Raw genomic sequence first — 26,247 nt, forward strand, 5'->3', positions numbered from 1 at the left:
AGGAATTTGAGATCACCTCAGCTTTTCGTGTCGACTCCGGTAGGACCCAAATGTGTTGGATCCATCCGAAACGACTTGGGGACATATGCTCGTAGCTTCATCATGATTGACTTTGCTTTTTATTTTTTTCGTATTTCGGGGCTACAAATCAAGAACGCGGGATCACCTCAACTTTTCATGTATATTAGCCCATGGTTCTTGCCGAATTTTTTCGACCGACTCCATTTGGACCAAAACTTAGTGTATTCATCCGAAACGTCCCGGTGACAATACTCGTTGCTTCATCATGATTGACTTCGCTTTTTTTTTTTTTTGGCGTTTCGTGGTCAAGAAACAGGAATTCGGGACCACCTCAGCTTTTCGTGTCTGTTAGCCTATGGAATTTTTAGAATTTTTTTGACGGACTCCATTTGACCCAAACTTGGCGAGTCCATCCGAAACTGCCTTGGGACCAATACTCGCTGCTTAATCATGACTAACGTCGCTTTTATTGGCTTTTCAAGGTCACGAAATAAGAATTCAAGATCACCTCAACTTTTCGTATGTATTAGCCCATGAATTTTACTGAATTTTTTCAACCGACTCCGTTTGTACCCAAGCTTGGTTGGTCCATTCGAAACGTCCTGAGGACCAACACTCCTTGCTTCGTCATAACTGACGTCGCCTTCTTGGCGTTTCGAGATCACCTCAGCTTTTCGTGTGTGTTAACCCATGGATCTTGCGAAATATTTTGACAGACTCTATTTGGACTCAAACTTGGTGGGTCCATTTAAATTGGCCCGGGGACCAATACTCATTACATCATCATGACTGACGTTGCTTTTTATGGTGTTTCGGGGTCACGAACTTGGAATTCGGATCACCTTAACTTTTCGTGTGTGTAGCCCATGGATCTTGCAGAATTTTTCAACAGACTCCATTTGGACCCAAACTTGTTGGGTCCATCCGAAACGTATTAGGGACCAATACTTGTTGCTTCAATATAACTAACATGGCTTTTTTTGTGTTTTGTGGTCACGAAACAAGAATTGGGGATTACCTCAGCATTTTGTAAGTTTTAGTCCATGGATCTCTCGAATTTTTTTTCTGACCGTCTCCATTTGGACCCAAACTTAGTAGGTCCATCCAAAACGGCTTAGGGACCATACTCGTTGTTTTGTCATGACTGACATCGTTTTTTTGACGTTTCGGGTTCACGAAACAGGCATTCGGGATCACCTCAGCTTTTTGTGTATGTTAGCCCATGGATCTTGCGTAAATTTTTCGACCGACTCCGTTTGGATCTAAACTTGGTGGATCCATCCGAAATGGCCTAGGGACCAATACTTGTTGTTTCATCATGATTTCGCTTTCTAGCGTATCCGGGTAAAGAAATTGGAATTTGGGATTATTTCAGCTTTTCGTGTATGTTAGCCTATGAATCTTAGGGAATTTTTTTGATCAACTCCGTTTGGACCCAAAGTATATGGCTCCATCTGAAATGACCTGGTGACCAATACTTGTTGCTTCATCATAACTGACATGGCGTTTTTGGCTTTTTGGGGTGACGAAACAAGAATTCAGGATCACCTTAGCTTTTCGCGTGTGTTAGTCCATGGATCTTGCTGAATTTTTTCGACCAACTCTGGTTGGACCCAAACTTGGTGGATCCATCCGAAACAATCGGGGTACCAATACCCTTTGCTGCATCATGACTAACTTCGCTTTTTTTGGCGTTTCAGGGTCAAGAAACAAAAATTTGGGATCACCTCAGCTTTTCATGTCTCTTAGCCTATGGAATTTTCAAAACTTTTTTGACCGATTTCGTTTGGATCCAAACTTGGTGGGTCCATCCGAAACGGCATGAGGACCAATACTTATTGCTTCATCCTGACTGACGTTACTTTTTTAGCGTTTCGAGGTCACACAATTGGAATTCAAGATCTCCTCGGCTCTTTTGTGTGTGTTAGACCATGGATCTTGCGTAACTTTTTTCGACAGACTCCGTTGGGACCCAAACTTGGTGGATCCATCAGAAATGTCTTGAGGACCAATGCTCGGTGCTTCATCATGACTGACTTCACTTTTTAGGCATTTCGGAGACACAAAACAAGAATTCGGGATCTCCTCAGCTTTTCATGTGTATTAGCCCATAGATCATGAGGAATATTTTCGACCGACACAGTTTGGTCCCAAACTTGATGGGTCCATCCTGGTCTTTGACCGGTGAATCGAATCTGAAGTTCTGCAGTGTTCATCATTGATGAACACCTGGGCTAATAATACGAGCAATGTAAGGGCTTAGTCTGAAATCCAACGGAGAACAGGTGTTCATCACCCTGGTGCTACATGGTGTACTTGGTGGAGCCAAGCTTCCTGTCTATTTGCCTTCGTTGTGCTGCAGTATATCCATATTAAAACTTTGAACTGACCAACAACTAAGTGCCTGCTTAACTATAGATGACTTCTATGGCATTAATAATGATTTTGAAGATATTGGCGTTGAATAGATGCAAAGGAACTGGACCAGGAACGAGAAAATTGATAAATTGTCCCTAATAATAATAATAAAAGCTTGTTTGTCATAAGGTTTTTTGGGAACATGAAAAGATACTTTCGAAAATGTAGATTATTAGAAAAAAAGTTCTCAGTTGCAAACAAAAATCGGGACAACGTTTCTTCAGTTTTGAAATTTTTGGGAGTGGTAACATCCAGACATGTTTGTGTGTCAATTGCTTTCTGATTTTTATACAGTTTAAACAACTTATACAAAATAAATCACATAAAAATATATCTAATAGTCATTTTTGCAACATTGCATCCATGATATTGGATAACTTAAAACATTTTTTGGTAGGCCATTTGGAAATAGAAAGATAGAGTTAAATCCTTTTTTAACGCAACAATTTCAAACTTCCTGGAGCAGAAATTGAACCCATAGAGTCTAAAGGAAGTTGACAAAACAATTGAGGCAATTTGCAGGATTGCCCTTATAAAAGTGATGCTGGGGTGATCTTTAATTTTTTGACCCTCAATCAATGGATGAGAAAAGATCGCCGAGAAAGCATCTTGGCGAAGATAAAAGAGTTAATTTTTTCTTCCTAAACCCTTCAAATTGGTTATCTTTAATTTTTACCCCTCAAAATGGTGGTCTTTAATTTTTGCCCTTCATTTTTTTTTTTTTTTTTTTTTTTTTTTTTTTTAACTGAGCTGGGGTTCGAACCCACAACCTTGGGGTGTTAGGCGAGGGGTAAAATTTAAAGACCACCAATTTGAAGGGCAAAAATTAAAGATCACCCCAAATAAAGGGCAATCCGCGCAAAAAAAAAAAAAAAAAAAAAAAAAAAAGAAACAATTGTTTCAACCACTATAACAGTCAAATAATGACATTTTTAGCATGCCGTTTTTAGAGCTCATAATTAACAATAGTTGGCAAGAAAAAGCTAAACAAGATGTACTCCAATTTGATAGCTATGAGGGCAACAATTCACAAATTTCGTTTCCATCTATCAAATAGAGTACAACAACTATGACTTGGTCCCAAACAAGTTGGGGTTGGCTATTCTCAGATAGAGAATCCGGAAGGATGACCAGGACGATCATCTGACTTCTTTCTTCTTCATCGGAATAAATTCTATGATTGAGCATTTGAGCAGCATATGCTGCATGTTACTATATTCAAGGACGCCCTAATATGCTTGGTCGAACACACATCCGCCTCAAACGAACCGTTTCCTGAGCAAGGAGTAAAATCGGGTAAATATAGTCCATCTCCAAAATGTATACTCATTTGTGTAACTAATTCCTACCTCGGTATCATCACGAGTGTATCGAATCACAAAGAGACATCTGCAGCCTCTTATGTCATGCAATTTCTTTTGAATTTCTATAACCTGAGCTTCAAGATATTTTGACTGGTTCTTCCCCTCCTAGTTAAGTTAAGATGAAGAGAACAAAAAATAAGAAGTTTAGCACACTGTAATTGTTATACGATCTTATTTGCACTCCCCCTCTATCAACACTCTAGTGAATCCTCTAAGGGGTCGTTTGATTACTGGGACTAGGATACTAATCCAGGTATAAAATTTGTGATTACATTTATCCCGTGTTTGGTTGTAGGTATTAGCTAAAGCGGGCATAAATTTTATATCAAAATCTTGGTGTTATCTATTCCATATAGAATGCGGGATTATAATCCCGGGATATCCCTGTTCCGAACCATATAACCACTAAGAGATTCCTTTTTTCTTGGGAATCATGAATTGGAAGCCAATTTTTATCTGTTGTTTTTTGAGTGTGTAAAATTGGGAAAAGAAAATTAAATGAAAGGGGTTACCTGGAAGCACAAAACAAGATCCCCAACTTTCACTTTGTTACATTCTGAATCCTCAAGAGCAACGGAACGCTCACGGACATGCTTCTTTACATTTACCCATTCATTCTCCTCTGATTCAGAGCCCACGAATCTTACAAGAAATTCCTGCAATACATTACATTCGTAGAAGAAGTACAAATGTATAGGTTATGCTTACATAACGATAAGCATGCTTACAAACGAATTTGATTTCCATCATAATAGAAATATGATTAGGAGCTACTTCAGCTCTTGTCAAATAGCTCATTATGAAAGGTTTGGCCTATACCACAATGTCTAGAAGAAATATAATTGACCAAGTTGAACTGCTTACAGGTTCTCCCGAGTTAAGAGAGCGGTGAGAGATAAATGTATCAATGTCATACCTGTCAAATCAAGAACAAAATACACTATTAATCATGTCACCAAAAAGCACTAATGTTTTGACTTCATTACCCCATGAGGAATATGTAATTGAAGTGGTATACAATTTTGGAGAAGAAAACTCCTTAACAAACCAGCTGTGATTTTTTTCTTTTTTCTTTTTCTGTAACCTAAGCAAAGATGCTTAAAGAAGCAGATAGTCATTGCTACTAAGGACCTCTCAAAAAATTTCAAATGTACAGGAAGTGCATAGGAGAAAAGGTGGATGTATCCGCATAGCCATGTCGTCTATTAAACTATTCTTTTCGCTTCATGTCAAAATTCGAGAAGAACAAATAAAGAGAAGGGTCTCTAATAATAGGAACAGAGTCTCAACGATTTAAATGTTGATCTAAAACCATGAATTCATGATTAAGCCTCTTAATACTATTGGGAGAAAAAACCTATTTGATCCTGGATAACTGTGGGCAGCAAAATAGTAGCAAAGATCAAGCCACTCAAAGAATTACTGACTTAAGATTATAGACCCTAATATTAATATACAAACTATCAGCATCATCACACATACCACACATACCAGTATTATCCCACAAGTGGGGTTTGGGGAGGGTAGGATGTACGCAGATCTTACCCCTACCTTTGTGGGCTAGAGAGGTTTTTTCTGATAGACGCTCGGCTCAGAGGACATGTAACCGAAGCAGGACAGCAAGGAAAACAATGACAACAGAATAGCAAGATATAGAGAGCAAGCTATGTAACAGGTAGTAGAATTGAAGAATAAGATACTATGCGTATACTAGGTACGACTACTAAATATTGAGAAGATGGGAAGAGGAGACTAGCTCGCTGCCTCACCCACGTAAAAGTACTACAACACTAGGCTACCTACTACTCTTCTACCCTAATCCTCGACCTCCATACCTTCCTATCAGCAAAGCAAAGAATATATTTGGACAATGTTACTTATTGAACCGCTAACTTTAACACACTGACCACATAGAAGAAGAGAGTTTTCTGGTTCTCCATTGTTTTACACAGATGGGGTCTAATATTGCTCAAATTTCAAAACAAATTAACATATAGACATTCTCCAACCAGCAGTCATTGACCATCCATCAAAATAGAAAGAACCGAAAGAGAAAACAGATAAAACTTTGGCAAAATACATTGAAAACCCCTTTAACTTGCCAATAAATTTCATTTAGACACTCGAACTATAGTCTGTTCCGATTGAGCACCTAAACACATGATAGAGTATTCCTAATAGGCATTTGAGAATGCAGGAAAAAAACAACATTATTTTTTTTTCATTTTCAAAAAATATGTCGTAGTTTTTTTCCTGAGTCTCAAATCCCCATTATGTAGATAAGTTAACCACGTAAAATATGACATCTCCTTTGATTATACACGTCAACCTCAATTGGAACAGACATGAGGTTTTACGACTTATTGAGACTAATGTGTATAATTAAGGGATGTGCTATATCCTAAGTGGTCAACTTATCTACATAATGGACGCTTGAGAACACGTGCAAAAGCTTTATCAAAATTTAAGCTGGAAATGTCTAATAGGAACATTTTATCAGATGCTCAATTGGAATAGGTATAGTTCGAGTGTCTAAATGAAATTTATTGGCAAGTTGAAGGGGTTGTCGATGTATTCCTTCTAAAACTTTCTAAAAAGAAAAGATAGAAAAATAAGATAATTTTTTTTTTTTTGAGAAGGTAACATGTGAAAAAAAAAAAAATAAGATAATTTTGATGATAGAGATGTCATGTTCAACCAGTTATCTTCAATTTTATGGAACCTTTTAAGCTATGGACTTCACAAGGAAATAGAAGCGGCATAAGTTTGAGTGCATCAAAAGTAGTGGCTCAAAGTGAATATGCAAACAAGAGGCCTCACAAGAATATGCATCTCAAAATTAACATTAAAACAACTGAAAAAGCATCTAACTTAAAATGCTGACGAAACTGATTTATGCATCCAGAAGGAAATGCTGAAATGGCAGTGGAACCCAGTACATAATTTGTGACTGAAAAATCAAGAACTTCTTGCTTGCTAATGTAGTCTTACCATGCCCCATCTTTTGAAGACCTAGCCTCAAATTCCAAGTCTGATAGCGCTGGAACTTGTTGGCCTGCAAAAAGTGTGTCAGGACCATATTTGTACATTTCTGATGCCAAAAAGAAATACAACTCTTAACTTTATAAGAGGAAGGACACCAACAATTCAGCACAAAGATAGTTTCAACTGTCTACAGTAGAAAATAGAATTAGGAAAAGAAAGGGCTAGGCAATTTTGTATGTCAACAATTACTTATTTTCTACACTGTAGGTAACCTCAACTTGATTTACATCTCATTCTATGTCAGTAGAATGTAACTTTAAGTGGATGTTAAGCTTACAGTTGGCCCAACTACAGTTTGATTAAAAATTTCTTTGAAAACTTAAATTATTGGAGTCGTCCTTGGTGTTTGAGCTATTATTTTCAAATTTAGAGAAGATATGAACTTGGAGATAAATGCCTTGAGGATAATGTATCATTGAGAATTAAATGAAAGGCAAATCAGTGGACTTGTAGTCCACCAGTCCACCAATAGACACTCTTGGGGGACATTACATTGCTGAATGCAGTTTGCACAACATTATGTAGTAATAATGAATAGTTTAATTCAATAAATAGTCCAGGATAACTGCATGATGTCAACCAAATGCATTGCTGTGACGAAGTTTTCTCACTTAACAATTGAACATAAACATCGGGTCTATATCAACCCAAAAAGCGAGCTCATGAGGTGAAGATTTTCAAGACTATGTAAGGAGATCAAAATACTATATCCCACTAGGAGTGGCAAACGGGCGGGTCGGATATGAGTGGGTCCAAAAGGTGTTAAAATAAACGAATAAAATATCCGACCCGCCCATATTTAATATGGATAAAAAATGGGTTACCTGACAGATAATATGAATCTCTATATTATCGATATCCATATTATTCGTGGTTTCAAGAATAGCCACGGGAACCACGGGAGAACACAAGCTAAAGGCCAAAATAAGCTTACACTCTTAATTAATAATATGGATATCCATATTATCGATATAGATATCCATTTTTTAGTGGATAAAGTGGATAATATTCATATTTGATCCATTTTTAATGGCCAGTTATTCAACCCATGTTTAATGGGTCGGATTCGATGGTTAATTATTTTTTCTTAACCATTTTGCCAGCCCTACATCCCACCGATGTGGCACAGCTCAACACCCTTGCACGTCTAGGCCTACCAACTAGAGCGTGAACAACATAATATGCAAACATTGAGTAAACCAAGAATAGGTATAGGTCTCACTCTGATACCATGATATGAAATGGACTTTGGATCTAACTCAACCTAAAAACTAGCTCATGAGGTGAGGATTGCCCAAGACCAAATATACCACATCCCCAGCGACATGGGACTACTCAACAATCAATTCCTTAGCTGGAGCCAAGGAATATTAATAGAATCTTATCTCCCCAGCACATTTACAAGAGGTGCTAATGTTCCACGGAGGCATGAAGAGGTGCTAAGGGCAGCCTGGTGCACGAACCATCCCACGTTCACGCAGGGTTGGGGGAAGGGCATACGACTCGGATCCATGACCTATAGGTCACACGGAGACAACTTTACGTTGCTCCAAGGCTCCCCTTCATCAAAAGGTTCTAATGTTTAATTAATTTCTCCGGATAAAGAAGCTTTTGTAGTCATTTCAGCAACCTATCTTCTCGAATTTAAATGTTAGTACTATTAACTTTCATTGTTATTGGGTAGAAGGGTACTACGTAGCCGAGTGTTTTAGTACTTTTATGTGGGAGAGGCAGGGGGCTAGTCTCCTCTTCTCCATATTTAGAAGTATTAGTTAGTACTCGCGCAGTATCTTATCTTATTCTCCTTTTTAGGTACGTGTTGCTTCATTTGATTTTTCCATCTTGCTATTTTGCTGACCGTTATTTTCCTTTCAATCCTGCTTTGATTATACTTCTTTTGACCGGAGGGTCTACAAGAAACAACCTCCCTACCCCACAAAGGTAGGGGTAAGGTCTGCGCACATCTTGCCCTCCCCAGACCCCATTTGTGGGATTATACTGGGTATGTTGTTGTAACTTTCACTTTTAACGGGCCAATGAGGAAGTAACACAATAATGCTGTAATCAGCCACATCAGTCTCATATAACCATCATGTCAGATGTCAGGAACATATAGAGAAGATATGTTGAAAAAGACCTTTTGGAATATGTGAGCTTTCATGTGCTTTATTCAAAGTGCTTCCTTCTGTAATATCAGGCAGTTTTTGGTTGGCTTCAGCTGAATTATCCTTTGATGGACAGCATGCCAACTTCTTCTGGAACCAAGCTTGGACCTAAAATCAAGTGCAATAGTTAGTGCCATGTGAAAATTCAAGCAACAAGATCATCCGAGGGAAAGGCTGTTGAAGTATGAACCTCAGTCCACTTAACAACTGGTTTTCCGGCACGTCCTTTAGAGCGCCTAAAAACACAAGAACAATGAATTAAAGAACATGCATGTATAGATCAGTCTGGTTTTTATTTCAAAAAGAACTTTTACTTTTTCCAAAATACAAACTCACGTGAACATCTTTGCCAATTTCTTGCAGATTTCCGGATCACAGACTTGTTCTCTTGATTCATTAAGCATGTTCTCCATTTTTTCGATCTGCTTGAATGAAAAAGTTGTGAAGGCGATGAAAAGATTGCAAGTCAGAAGAAAATAACTGAAACTAGAGTCGACAATTCCGATACAATTTGTTTGTAGCTTGACATCATTCTCTAATGTGAATTTCAACTCAAAAGCAGCAAGTAGGAGAATGTGCAAAAAACTCGAAAGGATCCTTCCTCAAAGAGAAAATTCTAACTAGTCTCACAAATCAATATAATAAGATACAAATGTAATAACTATCTAGGTAAGAGCCTGAGCCTCTGAATCTAAGAATGATCCCAGTATAGTCCAAGAAACTCTTATGACTTTCTTCATCATTTTGATGTAGAGCGTTTTTCTGTGAGGCAAAACTATAGAGCTGGCCAAAGGTGATGGAATTCACAATCACAACAAAACATGACAATGATATTTTAAATAAAATACCATGACTAGCGTTTCTACAAAATTATGAAGAAAGGATATAATTTCATAGGACATAGCTTCGGTAGTATGTTAACAGCCATATTACTGCATCATTCAAATACTCGGACTGGGATAAGAGGAACTGAGGGTCTTTCGGAAACAACCTCTCTACCTTCCGAGATAAAGGTAAGGTCTCCGTACACTTTACCCTCCCCAGACCCCACATTGTGGGATTTCACAGGGTATGTTGTTGTTGTTGTTGGATAAGAGGAAATGAGCTCCAGTCAAAGCAAGAACCCATTCACTAGTCACTCTAACTCTGATATATAGAATGCACACTAAACCAAACCCACTAGTTTGACCAATTCCAACAGCTGAAACTTGCTGACCCTTCGCAACAACCTATCGTCCAATTGTTTTCATTTGTCTGCATTGTTGCAGAGCCTCTCTAATAGCTTAAACTTTTATACTAAGTACAACAACAATCGATTTGATACCAGAACAAATAGTGGTCCAGAGTTTAAGAGTTTAAGTCTAATGTTCACATATCAACAAGATATTTCTCCATACATGGCTTAGGAAGAAAACAACAAAGAGAATCAATAACACATGTAAGGTGCGGTTCACGAACTTAAGCCAAAACAAAAACGAATAATGAAATAAATAAATCTCTTCTGTAACAACTTAAGCTTTTATGCGATGCAATTCACAAAATTCAACAATATTTAACCCAATGATCTCGTCAAGTTTTCACCCATTGCGGAAAAATCTCCACTGCTGCCATCGATATGAGTCTGGTCCATGTCTCAAACCCAGTGTGTGGACAATGAAATAGCCCAAAGACAACAGAATTCCAATTCTGTAACTAAATATAATGCAGCTTCGGTTATTGGAAGAAAAAGAAGAGAAAACTAATTTCAATAAGCACATATTTTAAGCTCTTCTTAGTTTAAATTTCAAAATTAATCAAGTACACCTAAATTTGAAACAAGTTGGAGTCACCTATATAAATCCTCTGTATCCACAAAACATTCACCACAGCTTGACTATTTTTACACTGAACCTTAACCTACTGCAACCCCAGCCATTCTTTGCACACAGGCAGAGTGACAATGCATATCTCATACTTACTACAAATACATATATATACATATATATCATATTTAATGCAATTTTCGGATACCCCAAATTCCTAAACTTGAAAACAATAACAAAGAATTCAAAATAGAGATCAAATAAGAAATATATCAACTTAAATGCACATTCCACATACAAAGATATACCATCTTAATGCAATTTTAAAAGACCACAAAGGGCTAAACTTGAAAACAATTAAACAAATTAAAAATACAGATCAAATAAGAAATATATCAACTTAATACACATTTCACATACAATTGCATATCATCTTAATCCAATTTCTCCAAGACCAAACATGGAAAACATAATTTCTTTTACAAAAATGGAGAATCCAGAAAAGAAAGTGAAAAGTACCTCAGCTTGCGTGAAGTCAGAGATAGACTGTATTTGTTTCTCTCTGGGCCAAAGGTACATTTTGACAGTAGATTCAAACGAAACCCACAATTCTTTTGATGAACAAATTCTCAAGAAATGAGAGTAAAGAGATAAATATAGGATCAAAGGGTTTCGGTCGGCGCCTTTTTCAAGATAAAGGCTGAAAAATTACCTAAAAACTTTCCTATATCAGTCCCTTAACTAGAGTACTAGGGTTTGAGCCGCGGGTATAGAAAAAATCTTGTTAGGGAGGGCTTCCCTTAAATGGGCCTTACGAGATGCAAATCCGGAGTAATCAAGGCCCCAAAGCCCAATGCAGGTACCAAACCCCCCGCATCAAAAACAAAAAAAAGATAGGGCCGCAAATCACATTTTATGAAGGCGAGTTATGAGTCTCATTTTTGGAATGCTATTATATGTCCATTTACAATGCAACTTATAAATCGAATTCAGTAAATGCAACTTATGCCTTTATTAACTCATCCGTCTATTCTATCGTTATCCTTTGACTTTAAATCACATTCTACTGATGTGATTCGCACGTTTATGGTATTCTTATAAAAATAACATGCCAGTGAAATATTTTTGGACAAAAGCGCATATTTTGAGAAAAAAGCCTATTTTTGACTTATGTATGGAGTATAATAGTTGCAGTAGACAAACATAGGCGAACTACATAAACAAGCACTCAAACTTGGCCTCAGCTGGCAAGTATGCCCTCCAACTTTGGGAGTGCACAAGTAGGCACCTCAACTTGTCTCCACTTTGTCAGTTGAACACTCCAACTTACATAATGATAATCTAGACACCTCCAAAATTTACGTGTCACGTCAGCATTTGTGTTTATGTGTTCAACTTTATACAAGTTGAGGTGCCTACTTGTGCACACCCAAAGTTAGAGGGCATACTTGCCAGCTGAGGCCAAGTTTGAGGGCATGTTTATGTATTATGCCAAAAACATACTAACAATAGAAGATCATTAGTTTGACAGAGAAAATACCAAACAAAAACTTTAAATAATTTATAATGACTCAAAATGAGAGTGTACTATAAATAAAAATTGAAACAGATAGAATGTCTAATGATACTTTAATGTTTAGAATTAAGATTATAAATATTAATAATTTTACAATATTAATTCAATCAATTGTAGCAGGCCGTTTTGTGAATTAGAAACATTAATTTTCGGGCATTCAAATTGATAATTTCGAATTAATTTTTCTCCTCAACTTATAGAAAATTATCAATCTATGATATGAAAAATAAATTTTGGGCCTAAATCAACATAAAAAAATTTAACTTATGAGGTGAAGATTCTCCGGACAGTCTCGCCTCATGAGTTAAATCTTAAAGTTGATTTAAACTCAAGTTCTATTTTCTCTACATCCACGATCATATAAGGAGAACAAAACCCATATCCTCGACCAATGTTGAACAATAATACCCCTGCACCCCAGGCCTGGAGTGTGAATAAAATAACATGGAGACTCAACATTGGCAAACACAATAACTAGGTCGGTTTAGGCTCAGTACTATAATAAGTTACAAGACTTTGTGCGTAATACAACAATCAAAAGCTAGCTCATGAATGTGATGATTGATTAAGACCGTCTAAAAAGACAATATAATTCATACACTAAACTAACATGCAAAAGAATTCGAAGGGAGTAATTATCAAACAATAAAATTCAACCAAGAGTAAATACAATGATCATAAGAGATTAATATAAGCAAAAGCTCCTCCTTAGGTTTTCTTTTGGACTTCTTTCTTTTATTTGACATTGTTCTATGTTTCTTTTAAACTTTAATCTAGTTAGTTTGAACCTAGTTTTATTTTTAATGGTGTATCTAGGATTTCGTAATTTAGATCTCCTTTATTTTCCGCTACTTTTTAGTGTTGAGGGATGGACTTGATCTTTCTTTGGTTCCAAATTCAAATACTAGAAAAAAATTCTCCTTAGAATATCAACTCTGCATTTTTTGATTTCATCAAAGTGATTCAAAAGTCATAACATCAGATAACATAAACTAAAAAATAAACATTGAAAATAAATGTCAATCTTCTAAGTTTATTTTTAGTTTACGGTCTATGGTTTTATGATATCACCGTTATGAAGGCAACAGATGAAGAGTCAGTTATAAAATGAGAGAGAGCTCAAGTGTATTTGTAGAAAAAATATTAAATTTTTACAGGCTTCTAAAGGTAATTTTAACGAAATATTCTAAGGAGAAATTTAATTTGTGCAGCATTTGAATGGTTTTTGGAACCAATAAAAAATAAATTCAACCTTCAACACTGAAAAAATAAAGGGCAACAAACGATAGCCAGATCACGAGATCCTAAGATATATCATTCGAAACAAACTCGGGTTCAATCAAAGTTAAACTAAATTAAGAAAGAAAAAGGCATAGAAACTAGAATTTGGCACCCGCTCTGCATAAGAACTCACTTGCTCACTCCATTTATCACCTATTTTGCCCTGTCTTACACTCGTTCCTTCCTTTGCGAATGCTGTACATAAGATCACTTTGATAACTAATGTCTAATCCCTTTTTAAGTACTTACCATACATCTTGTCCTAAATTTGGGGAATTTTTTGTATGGAAATTAATTGTGGGAAAAGTAAATAAATAGGAAGAGGTAGTGTGAGATTTTTAAGTGAGTCACGTGCCAAGAATTGGGTGGTGGAGATTGCATCATACAAGGAAGAGATCAACGGTGCAGATTATATCTTCTCCTAAATACCTAGCTAACTCTATTTCAACTGCTAAAAGGGAGTTAGGAGTTAGAAGTTATGGATTCTCCTGAACCATGTAACTTTAGCTCAAACAACAACAAAATCAACATACGCAGTGTAATCTCATAAGTGGGGTCTGGGGAGGGTGGCGTGTAATAGATTTTGAATTCAATATAGTAAATGACTTGTGTCAGAATTTCAATTCGAACTATAAAGTTTAAATCCTGAATCCGCCTCTAATGCCCGATTCCGCGGGGAATTGAACTAATGCCCTTTCCAAATAATTGTTCATGTTCATGGTGCAGCCATTGGCGGTACTTTCAAAAGAAAATGGCCAAGGGAAAAGATAGAAATTTGTAGTACATTAAAATCTAACTTTAATACTTAATCAAAGAAAAATATCTAACTTTGATGTAATGTTGAATGAACTGAATCATGAAATTTATTGATTCAACTCTTTTTGATCAACACAAAAGGCTTAGACCACCTATTTACCACTCTAGGGTATTAAGTTTGAGTTATAAAGTGCAACTCATTTCGTTTGTTCAAGATTAAGCTAATCAAGTTGAGTTAATAACACATCGATAATTCATCTCGAACCCAATTGAATTTTAGACTAATTGATCATCATATTGTTATTTACTTGGACTCAACTTCCTCACTTGATCCATCGAACCAAAGATAGCCTTCTCGTATACGTTATAGTTATTATCTCTCATGAATATGACTATTTGAGCGTCAAAGTAGATCCACTTTTGTTAAATAACTATATCTACTCTAAAACAACTTAAGCACCCAATGGTGTGGCCTAGTGGTCAATGAAGTGGGTTTAGAACCATGAGATCTTAGGTTCAAATCCTAGCAGAGACAAAAACACTAGATAATTTCTTCCCATCTGTCCTAGCCTTGGTGGATAGAGATACCTGGTACCTCTTGCTAGTGGAAGGTGGCAACTATCCCGTGGAATTAGCCGATGTGCATGCAAGTTGACCCGGACACCACGGTTATTAGAAAAAAAAAAAAAACAAATTAAGCTTTTATGCGATGCGATTCACAAAATTCAACAATATTTAACCGAATGAGCTCGTCAAACTTTCACCCATTGCGGAAAAAATCCCTACTACTGCCTCCCATATGAGTCGGGGCCATGTCTCAGACCCAGTGTGAACAATGAAAGAGCGTATCGACAACAAAATTCCAACTCTATAACTAAATATAGTGCAGCTAAGGGTATTGGATAACCAATTTCACTAAGCACAAATTTAAGCGAAGGGTTCATAATAACTTTCAAAATCAATTAACCAATTACACCTAAATTCTAAACAAGGTGGAGTCACCTATATAAATCCTTTGTATTTGCATCATAGTTTGATTCTTTGCACACAGGCAGAGCAATAATAATGCTTATCTCATACTCAATAATAGATATATCATATATATGCAATTTCCAACAACTCCAAAGGGCCAAAAATAGAAATATATCAACTTAAATGCACATTTCACATACAAATATATACTATCTTAAAGCAATTTTCAACAATCCCACAGGGACAAAGCTTGAAAACAATTAAAAGAAATTCAAAATAGAGATCAAACAAGAAATATATCAACTTAATTAACATTCCAAAATTGGAAAAAAAAAAATCTTTTTTCCAAAATAAAAAAACCTAGAAAAGAAAATTGAAAATTACCTCAGTTTGTGTGAAGCCAGATATAGACTCTACCTGTTTCTTTCTGGGACGAAGGTCCATTTTTTACAGTAATTCAAACAAAACCCACAATTAAATTTTCTCAAGAAATGAGTATAAAGAGATAAATTATAGGATCAAAGGGTAATTAGTAAGCTCTTTTAAATGGTTTTATTGGGCGCCCTTTTCAAAATTAAGGGCTGAATAAAGTAAAAAACTAGCCGGGTCGGGTTTTTAGTTTTGGGTTTATTAGTTAAAAAAATGGAGGGAAAATGACAAAAATGGACCCTTATGTTTAGGGTAGGTTCGAAATAGTCTTCTAGAGTATGTTTTGAAGAGTTTTGGTCCATTAAGTTTGTCAAAAGTGGGCACTTTTGATTTCCCTCAAATGTTTAGCAAGTTTGGTTGTTGGATTTAATGGGACCCTTAGAAATGCTGATTGGACTTTTTGCCCTTTATTAAAAGATTCTACAATAAATAAAATTGTCATTTACTATTTATTCTAATATTTAGTATTTTAAAATTAACTATATTTTATGTATTAAATTTTAATGTAGTCACATAAGGAAGTTTTTCCAGTTTGGGTTCCTTTTAGGTTTAGGAGTCTTTGTTATTAAAAACCTTCAGAATTCATTCACATCATGAAAACGCCATAAACAAAAATATAATATGAAGGAGATGTTGCGAGAAGAAGACGGGTAGAACAAGAAGAAAATGTCGTCATGTACGTACTTCATATTCACGAGGAGGAGTTCTTAAATAGGCAGGCTAGAATTACAATTAATTATAATAATAAATTTCACAGTTGGTTGCTCAAAAAAAGATGTACAATTATAGTTGGAGTTAAGAATTGTATAGCCAGAATTTTTTGCGTTGAGAACACCCTCATTCTTTATTTTCCTGCCGTGATTACATAAAGCGTATATGTTTATGGTGTTTCCTAACGTGACTACCAACTGTATATGTATTTAATTTGACTGAATTTTTGTTCCTCATTAGTAACTCACTTTTAATTTCATTGTTTGTATTGTATGGTGTTTCTTCAAAATTGTATGCATTGGCTTGTCTCAATTGCGATGATTAGTCTGTACTTTATTTTTTGTTTTAATTTTGTATAATTTGTTAGTCTTTAGTGTGATGAGTATTGACTTAATTCTTTGTGAATTTTGTTTCAGGTGAACACTAGAATCATCGCCTTCTTAGGAGGTTGGCCTTAATCAAATAATTGCTATGTTGATTAGTTGATTATGTAAAACATTGATTTAGTGGCAAAACTATCGATTTCTATTTTCTTCCTTCGCTAATTTCACGTTGTCATCTTCTATGCTATCATACTGCTTTATGTTATTGTTAATTTGTTACAAGTAGTTGTGTTACATTATTATGTTCATATATAATGTAGTTCGTTTTTTTTTTTTTTTAATTTTATTGTTTATAGTGTATTTTCGTGTACCAATACCAACTTTTTCCTTTTTTCGAATTTTCTGGGGTTTTGATGTTGTTATTAACTTAAAAATTTAGTGGGTCTTCAAGTATTTGCTGAATATACCTTGTTTGCATGTGGGTTTGTGATTCTCTTTGGTCATATGTTGAAGTTATGATCATTTTCGGTTTTGGTAGGTTTATTTTACAGGGGAAGTAATGATGGTGATGTCAATTGTTTATTGCGTTAGTTTTTCTTGAAAATCTTAATGGGTCTTGAAACTCCTGCTGAATATGCTGAATATCACCTGCATGTGGGTCTTCCTCTTTAATTATAACACTAATATTTAGGACCATACTTTTTTATGTTATTATTGATTTGTTACAAGTAGTTGTGTTATATTATTATGATCACATATAATGTACTTCGTTTTTCCTTTACCTTATTATAAAGTGTGTTTTCATATATCAATACCAACATATGTTTCTCTTTAATTATAATGCTAATATTTATGACTTTGAGACCAACTAAAATTTTAATTATTAAATATTTTCTTATTTGAACTAATTAAGAATTCTTAATATTTAGAAATTCAGAATCACGCAAGATTTTTACTTAAACAATTTTCCCTTATTTTATTCTTCACAGTTAGTTGCTTTGCAATTTGTTTATGTTAGTCTCTTAAGTCTATAGTTATTGTGATTCATTTTACTTTAGTTTAGTTTTGATTTAGAGTGAAGATTTGTGGAGTCCAATTTAAAACGTCACATCAAAATATGAAGAATGCATCTTGTGATAATGTAATAATCTATTAACCAAGACATAGACACTAATTTCAATTATATTAAGCCCCGTTAAACATGTTATCTCCTAATGTGAATGTTTATTAGTATTACTCTATTTGTATAATCTCGAATTACACAAATTACATATAAAAAATTATAAAATATTGATGTTTGAATTACAACTAAAATTGAGTACCTTGACCTCGAGTTTTATTTTATTGAACCTAAGATTGAATTATTGTTGACCTTTTCTTTTCTTAGTTTGACACAATATATCTCTTTTCAGCGGGTTCATAGTGTTCACCTAATGTTTAGGATATTTAAATCAATAAAAAAAAAAATTTGCATTAAATCCTTTGTTATATATATAAAAAAATTAATATTAAATACTTTGTACCAGTTTTATTGTTATTTGAGTATGTAATATGAATAATTTGCAATGAACAAGGAAATGAAAAACGGCAAAGTCCACAAGGAATAAGTTAATAATTCACCGTTAATAAAGTCAGTAATATCAATCGACACTCCACGGACATTCAAGGATAGTTTGGTTCTCAGAGTCTGGACCTTTTTCTTTGTAAATATATACGATGTCTAAATCTCTTTTTAAATCTTACTATCATTTATACTAACATTTTAAATTTGATTGTAATATTTTACTCAATAACCTACAAAAAAAATTGTTATTTTTGAAGGAGAACTGACGGAAAAATGTAATAGTAAGAACAAAAAGATGCTATAGAAAAACAAATTCGGTCAAAAGCCATAAAAGTGAATATATAGACAACATCTATTCTTAAAGGTTGGTTGAGAAAGAGGTGACAAGCTCAAATTTAAATTAGGCCCCTTTTATGAATGATGATAATAGTTCATGAATCACAATTAATAAAAAGGTGTATTTGAAAAGCTCGGTAAATAGGCGAGGAAAATAATTAAGATTATATTTATATGAATTGTACTAACATTTAAAGTTTATCTTGTAGATAATGAACTTTTAATTCAACTAGAGCCGTGTCTACTTAATTAAATGCTTTGTTAATTACCGATGGCTATATATGTTGGTATTTGATTATAACTTTCTTGTGAGACGCGACGGAAGAAGCTGTGGGTTAATTTATATTGGGGTTAAAGGTATTTGTTGTTAGGATTTTTGTTCTTTTTCAATATTTTTTCTTAAAATTTTATCCTGTCAATGCTTGCATTATACGTCTGAGGATTGCTATATGGCATTATATCTTCTCATAAATTGATCTGCTGAATATGATTAACCTTTTTCCCTTAGTTTAATGAAGTTTCATCTATTTACTGTCTTTTTCTATTTTAGATAATTTATTTTTCTTGTAAATTATTTTTTAATTGACGCAATACACACGAGCAACGCACGTACACTAAAACTAGTATTAAAAAACAAAGAAGTAAGAGCAAAATCTACAAATTTAATTTTTAATGCCCGGGCCAAATTACACTAGTGTGTGTGTGTATATATACTAGTCTCTATAAACGTGCAATTGCACATTATTCTTAGTCAATCTTAATCATAGTAAAAAAATATTACTTAGATAATATTATTTGTAATTATTTTTATTTATTTATTGAGTTACAACAATATTACTAGTATAGGATTGTATCTACTTAATACTTCTTTGAAATTGATGTTATCATATATTTATCTTTTTCTTCTTTTTCCCCATATAGAAAACATGTTATGCTCAGATAATCCAATATTAGAGATTAAGTGACCATAAAGCCGACACGTGACAGGCACCGTAATATAATATAAAATAATCTATATTATATTATTTTAGGAATATTTTATTCACCTCCATATTGAGTATTTTGAAGAGTTTGTGGGGATATCTATCTTTATGTAAATTAAGTTAATGAAGAAATCTATTTGGTTTCAAACTTCAAAAAATTAGTTTATATGACGTGATTAAAGTGGAGCAGTAATAGAAATATACTCCTAAAGTGTGTAACTAATAGATAATATTCCTACTTTATGTTTAGTGAGTTAATTGGATTAGGTCTAAGAAGTCTGTTCAATAAGAAATAGTATTAGAGGTTATTAAGGGTATAAAAGTCGTTCAATATTTTAAGGCTAGTTTGACCAACCAACATTTATATTCATGCTTTTAAAATAATATAGATTTATATTTATATTGCCGGTTTGGTCCGGTTATTTTGGTTAATTTTTACTTAAGATCAAAATCAAATCAAATCAAATTTTGTCGGTTTATAAAATTAAAAACTAAAATCAAATTAAACCAAAAAGTGTCATTTTTTTCTTCGATTTGATTCGATTTTCGGTTTGGTTTGATTTTTCGGTTTTGTGAACACCCCTAGTGAAAAGGAATAAATTTGTCCTTTGTTAATAGTTTTTGGGTCAAGTATGCCCTCACCGTCACTAGTTGGGGTCAATAGCCCTTGAACTATGCATAATAGAACAAATTTACCCTTCGTTAATAGTTGGGGTCAAATATGCCCTCGCCGTTACTAGTTGGGGTCAGATTTGCTCCTAAACTATGTAGAATAGAACAAATTTACCCTTATTTTTAAACAGTGGAAGCTTAACACCAGGTAATGCCGCGTGTCACACAATTAAGGATTAATTTTCTTAAATGGAGGGTAAATTTGAACATTTCGCATAGTTCAGGGGCAAATTTGACCCTTTCGCATGGTTTAAGAGAAAATTTGACCCCTTCCCCTTGCCAAGTGGAATGAGTCATTCAACCTCGGTATCGAAAAGACACCCTTTTCTTTTCTTACCAAAAAGTGTCCGATTTTCAGGGGAAGTAGGAATTAGACTAAGAGGGCATATGTGTAAATTATTGTAGTGATGTCTTTATATTTGAATTTTGATAATTGGATCATCATCAACTCACATAATAGTAACTCCACTTTTTAACCCTCCGTTTGGATGGTTGTTTCCCGTGGTTCATTAATGTACAGTATGGTATGGTACAGTATGGTGTTATATTGTATTGTACTGTATTAATGAACACCATATTTGGATAGACTGTGTCGTTTGTTGTGGTTTAATAACATTTGTATTGTTTGGTTTGAATAGTTGAGATGGTATTGTATAATAACTTGTAAGTTTACTAAAATACCATTAACTCTTAATTAGAAATTAGTTTATATATATTAATAAAACTCGGGTAAAGAATACGGTAGGAACTTTAAAAAATAAGTAGGTATTGGGTAGGGGCGGTGGAGGGGTGGGTGGTTGTGGGATGAGGGTGGGGGGTGAGTGGTAGGGTGGGGGTGGGTTGGGTGGTGGTGAGGGGTAGTGGGTGGGGGTGGTGGAGGTGTGGGTGGTTGTAGGATGAGGGTGGGGGTAGTAGGTGGTAAGGTGGGGGTGAGTTGTTGTGGGGTGGAGTTGGGCGGTGGTGAAGGGTAGTGGGTGGTGGTTGGGGTGGGTGGCGAGAGGAGTGGGGTAGTTGGGGTGGGGGTGCATGGTAGGGCAGGGGTGGGGATGGCGGGGGATGGATGGTGGAGGGTGGGGCGGGGGTGTGGTGGGATGGACCATGGTGGAGGGTAGGGCGACACCAATGAGTGGTAGGATGGGGGCGGGGGTGGGGTATAATGGAGAAATGAAATACGTAACCACGGAAAAACCACTAAATCCGTGATTACAAAAATTAGGACTTTTCATAGTTATATAACCATGGAATGAACCATGGGTTTACAACACCATACCACATAATTTTAAGAACAATGGAAATAAACCTGGTTTCATAGAAAACCATACATTAATGAACCACGGGAAACCACCATCCAAACAGGGGGTAAGGGAAAATTATTACGATAGCTTGCTAGCAGCTAGTTGGATCTTTGCGCGCAGTGACCCGAATCAAAATTTTTATCAAGGGAATTCAGACTTCAGAGTATAAAGAAGTAAATACACAAAGAAGTTAGGGATTCAATATTTACTATATATACATAAAAAATAATTTTAACTTTCTAACGAATGTGACTTAAATGAATCCCTTACGCCCCTAACTCCGCCCTTAATTGGCGCGTTGACTGTCCCATGCATGGCCTATCACACCCCACCCAGAAAAGAAATTCAAAATGAAAGACCATCACAATTGTCACTTTCTGATTTGAATGATTGTTGAATGTCAAAATTGTCTGTCATTGTTTTATTCCTTCAAAAAACATGCATCTTTTGGGGTAAGATTCTGCGTTTGTAGGTATACGTATGAGCGGAATTAAAATTTGAAGTTTATAGGTTAGTATAACGATCTCGAGTTAATATTATAATAATAACGGAGTTTATTATCAAATATTTCTAAATATATATATATATATATATATTAAAAGCATTAACTCTCTGACTTAAAAGTTAAATTACATAAATACCCAACTCATCTAAAGACGAAATAATTTTAATTAAGAAAATACCCCAGCCCATTTAAACCTCTTAATTAAGAGGTTAAATAACCTAAACACCCTAAAAAAAAAAAAAACAACGCTTACCAACCGTTAAGACGAAAAGACACTACACAATGGTGGCAAGGCAACTATTTGTTTTCCAGAAAGCTTCTTTGCCTTAAACCGAAAGACAACCATGAAAAATGAAGAAAACTAGCGCCGAAAAAGTTCAAGAGTTCCCATGTATTCAACTCCCTTCCATTGGTCGAAGAAAAAGGTAAATATAGAAAGGAAAAGTGTTGCTCACTTTAAAGTTGTATATTCTGGACAAAAACTATTGAATTCGCGTGAGGACTCATGAGAACTGCACACTCAGATGATGTTACTATCTATCGATAATGTGTATCCACTAAGCAATGGGATTCTCTAGTCTCTAGTAGATGAGGATGAAAGTCAAAGATGTATGAACCTTTAAGGATAACTTATGGACGATCCAAATTTACCCCTAGATCGATCTTAGTCTATATTTTATACCTTTGAATTCAAACAATCGAATATACAAGCATGATAAAAAAAAGTGACACGACCTTTTCGTTAATGAAATTAATAAATGTCCAAGCTCTGCATCATTCAATGCAACTATTGAATGTATATAGAGCGAACCACTGCTAATTAAAGCCAACATCCTAATTTCCAAAATTACATTTATTTGGATTGTGAGAAGGTCGAAAATATAGAGTTTGTGGTTTATATCCTGATTGCATGAATTTGAACGTAAACAACTTTATTAAGAGGAAAGTTAGTAGCTTTGAAGATTTGAAGTTTATGAGTCTTAGAATCGGACAACAACCTCAAATACTAATAATTGAGTTCGAAATTAATATTTGCTGATATATCGTAAAACTCTTATCATATTTAAGGTCTGCGTCAAAGTTATTGCGTTTGGTTGAACCATATATTATACATTGTACGTCCATCTCTGCACAAATATATGTGCATGCATGTGAGTGGGCGTGCGTGTGCGCGCCACTGCACAGTGTACGCAAGAGTAGTTTTGCATGCTATTCTGCATAAGCCTCCGTTCCTTTTGGTTACAAAAACACTACAATAGAATTGGCATGCAATAAAACCTAGCCCGTGACAGTCAGAGGTGGAGGTGGATCTAGAACTTCTTGAACATAGGGTGCACCACTAAAAAAAAAAAAATGGGAAACGTTAAGTGAGAATTGATCCATGTTCCTCTATGTAAATAATTAAGATTTCCACCAAGTGCAGCCGCCAATCTTTTTGGAACAAGGATGCCATTAGATCATTTTAATAAAAATTAAATACATAAACCCCCCCCTCCAAACGTATAAAAAACTTAATTATGACGCACCCAACCTTTAGCGGCGACTTATTACCCCCGTCTTAATTTTTAGGTATTTTAGTACCATTTTTTGATGACGTGGCAAAAAAAAAAAATTGAAGCCCGAGTTTACGAGAGTGTTGCACACTCTCCCACATTGGTGCCACGATGCTTTATACGTCACTGACACTTTTCCTTTTTTTTTTTTTTCATTTGATTTTTCTTTTATTAATTATATTTACACTAATTAACCTCTAATTAACCATTAAACCATTAATTTTGTCTTCTTCATCACTAAACTCTTCTTCTTCATCACTAAACCCTTCTTCTTCTTCTTTATTTCAAGAAATCCATCAACCCATTTTCTTCCTCCATTAGCGCACACACATTCAACCCATTTTTTCCTCCATTAACACACACACATTCAACCCATTTTCTTCCTCCATTAACAACACACATTCAACCCATTTTCTTATATGAATTAACACACACACATTCAACCCATTTTCTTCCTCCATTAACACACACATTCAATTTAATCATCAATCATAAAGAGCTTATTTTCAAGAAACATTCAACCCATTTTCTTCCTCCATTAAAACCACTTTATTAATCATTAACACAGTTCATTTAAAGGCAAATCAAACACCAAAATATCTCCTCCACCGAAATGGCATTATGTTTTAATGGGTTAGACCCATTTTCATATTAGTGCTTGTTATTCTTTATTCTTCTAAGTGCCGATATTATATTTCTTTATGATAATCTTTTTGGAACAAGGAAGAAGAGAAAAATAAATTGCATTTAACAATTGAAATGTGGAAGAAAGGGAGGGTGGGGGTGGGAGAGGATAAAATATAAGTAAATTTTTAAAAATTAATTTTTATTAAAATATAAAAAATATTTTTATTCTTGCTTTCACTCGCCATAATTTTTTTTTGCCACGAAAAATGGTACTAAAATGAAAAAATTAAAAAGGGGGGGGGGAGGGTAATAGGTCGCCTATAAAGGTTAGGTGCGTATAATTAATCTGGCTATACGTTGGGGGGGGGGGGGTTATGTATTTTCCCTTTTAATAAATATGTACATAAAATACATAATTTTGCGAAGAGACCATAATTTAACGTGCCCTGTAATTAAGGCTATATATTCTCCGCTGGTGCCAGCAATATTAATATGTCTACTAGTAGTGCGCAGTTAATATAGTAGTAGAAATGCTTCTCCACCTACTTCTATATAATTAACTATATCAATCTACGTATATATTAATTTTTGGTTTTTTTTTTTAGTTCATCACTACAAATGACAATTAAGAGAGGTGGAATTTTATCATCAGCATATACAAGAAAATGATTGGAAAGACGACCAATTTTTACCAATGAAAGGAAAATGATAGTCTCCAATCATATTCTGATACCTTTTGAATTTATTAACCCATCCGCCCACTTCCATAAAAGTAAATATAGATATGTGACCACGAATCTTTAATACTTTGCCATACTAGGGGATATATAGTGAGAGGTCAATGGGTTCTATTTGGTTTCATTGAATTTGGTGGAAGGGGAATAAAGCACATGCGTTAGTTACCTTTTGATATAGATAATGAGACACATTGAGGACTGTCTCTTAAGTTTGTACTAGTTAGAAAATCCCGTGATGTGCACGGGCCCAAGTACAGATAAAAATGTTAAAATTTATAGTTAATTTTTTTTATGAATTTTGAATTACTCTATATACATTTACTTAGAATCATTAAATTATTTGAGTTGAAAAGTTTACTTTCACATTAAACAAAGCAATTTAGACTTTTGTGTTCTATGTAAGCACTACTAAAAAAAGGGTATTTTTCGACCAAATAATTTCGACCTCACTTTTTGGTGGGAAAAAAATGACCACATGAGGTCGAAATTATTAGATTTTTTTTTTTTTACATTTCGAAAAATTTCGACCGCATGAGGTCGAAACTTATTTTTGTACAAATAATAAATGAGAGAAAACATTTTTAAAAATTAAACTATATAAATAAAACAATTAATTAAAAAAAATATTTCGACCGCGTGAACTTGTAAAATTTAATACTCTCCACCAAACCTCAATTTAGGCCATTCTCACCCCCAACAAACATAACCCTAAATTATATTAAAACTCCCACCCCCACCACCTTTACCGCCGACGCTCCATCCCCACCACACCCTCCCCACCACCGACGCCCCATCCCCACCCACTGTCCACTACCTCCGTCGCGTCAATAAAGGTAAGTCATTTTTTTGCCTTTTTTTTTTCAATCTCATTTCTATCAATATTAGTTACATTACTTTGTAATTGTAGTTTAATTAGTAGATTATTTATATTTATTGTTAAAGATTGCATTTGTAGCTATTTGTTAAAATTTTACTAAGTGTAAATTGAAATTGAATGTTGTTGAAATATATTTACTGCTTTCATTGCCTTCACTCTTTTATAAATAATACCTCTAACTGAGGCATGAACATCCCTTTCAATTTCCTTTATTCTTTTGTTCCTTTTTGTTGGC

At 34.7% G+C, this 26,247-nt stretch overlaps 1 protein-coding gene across 2 annotated transcripts; it reads right to left on the reverse strand.

Moving 5' to 3' along the window:
- Positions 1 to 3,349: 3,349 nt before the first annotated feature.
- Positions 3,350 to 15,969, reverse strand: LOC132065271 (protein SAWADEE HOMEODOMAIN HOMOLOG 2-like). Of its 2 annotated transcripts, none has more exons than XM_059458575.1 (9): positions 15,785 to 15,969; positions 9,350 to 9,435; positions 9,204 to 9,249; positions 8,986 to 9,121; positions 6,795 to 6,858; positions 4,668 to 4,719; positions 4,316 to 4,459; positions 3,789 to 3,908; positions 3,350 to 3,714 (listed from the first exon to the last, which is right to left on the reverse strand). In XM_059458575.1, the coding sequence occupies exons 1-9, from the start codon at positions 15,842 to 15,844 to the stop codon at positions 3,658 to 3,660; spliced, it is 765 nt and encodes a 254-aa protein (XP_059314558.1). In that variant the 5' UTR covers positions 15,845 to 15,969; the 3' UTR covers positions 3,350 to 3,657. The 2 variants fall into 2 exon arrangements, with proteins under 2 accessions (XP_059314558.1, XP_059314559.1); XM_059458576.1 differs by lacking the exon at positions 15,785 to 15,969 and adding an exon at positions 11,335 to 11,984.
- Between the last annotated feature and the right edge of the window lie 10,278 nt (positions 15,970 to 26,247).

Source organism: Lycium ferocissimum, chromosome 7 (assembly GCF_029784015.1).
Source record: "Lycium ferocissimum isolate CSIRO_LF1 chromosome 7, AGI_CSIRO_Lferr_CH_V1, whole genome shotgun sequence".
Lineage (NCBI taxonomy): Eukaryota > Viridiplantae > Streptophyta > Magnoliopsida > Solanales > Solanaceae > Lycium > Lycium ferocissimum.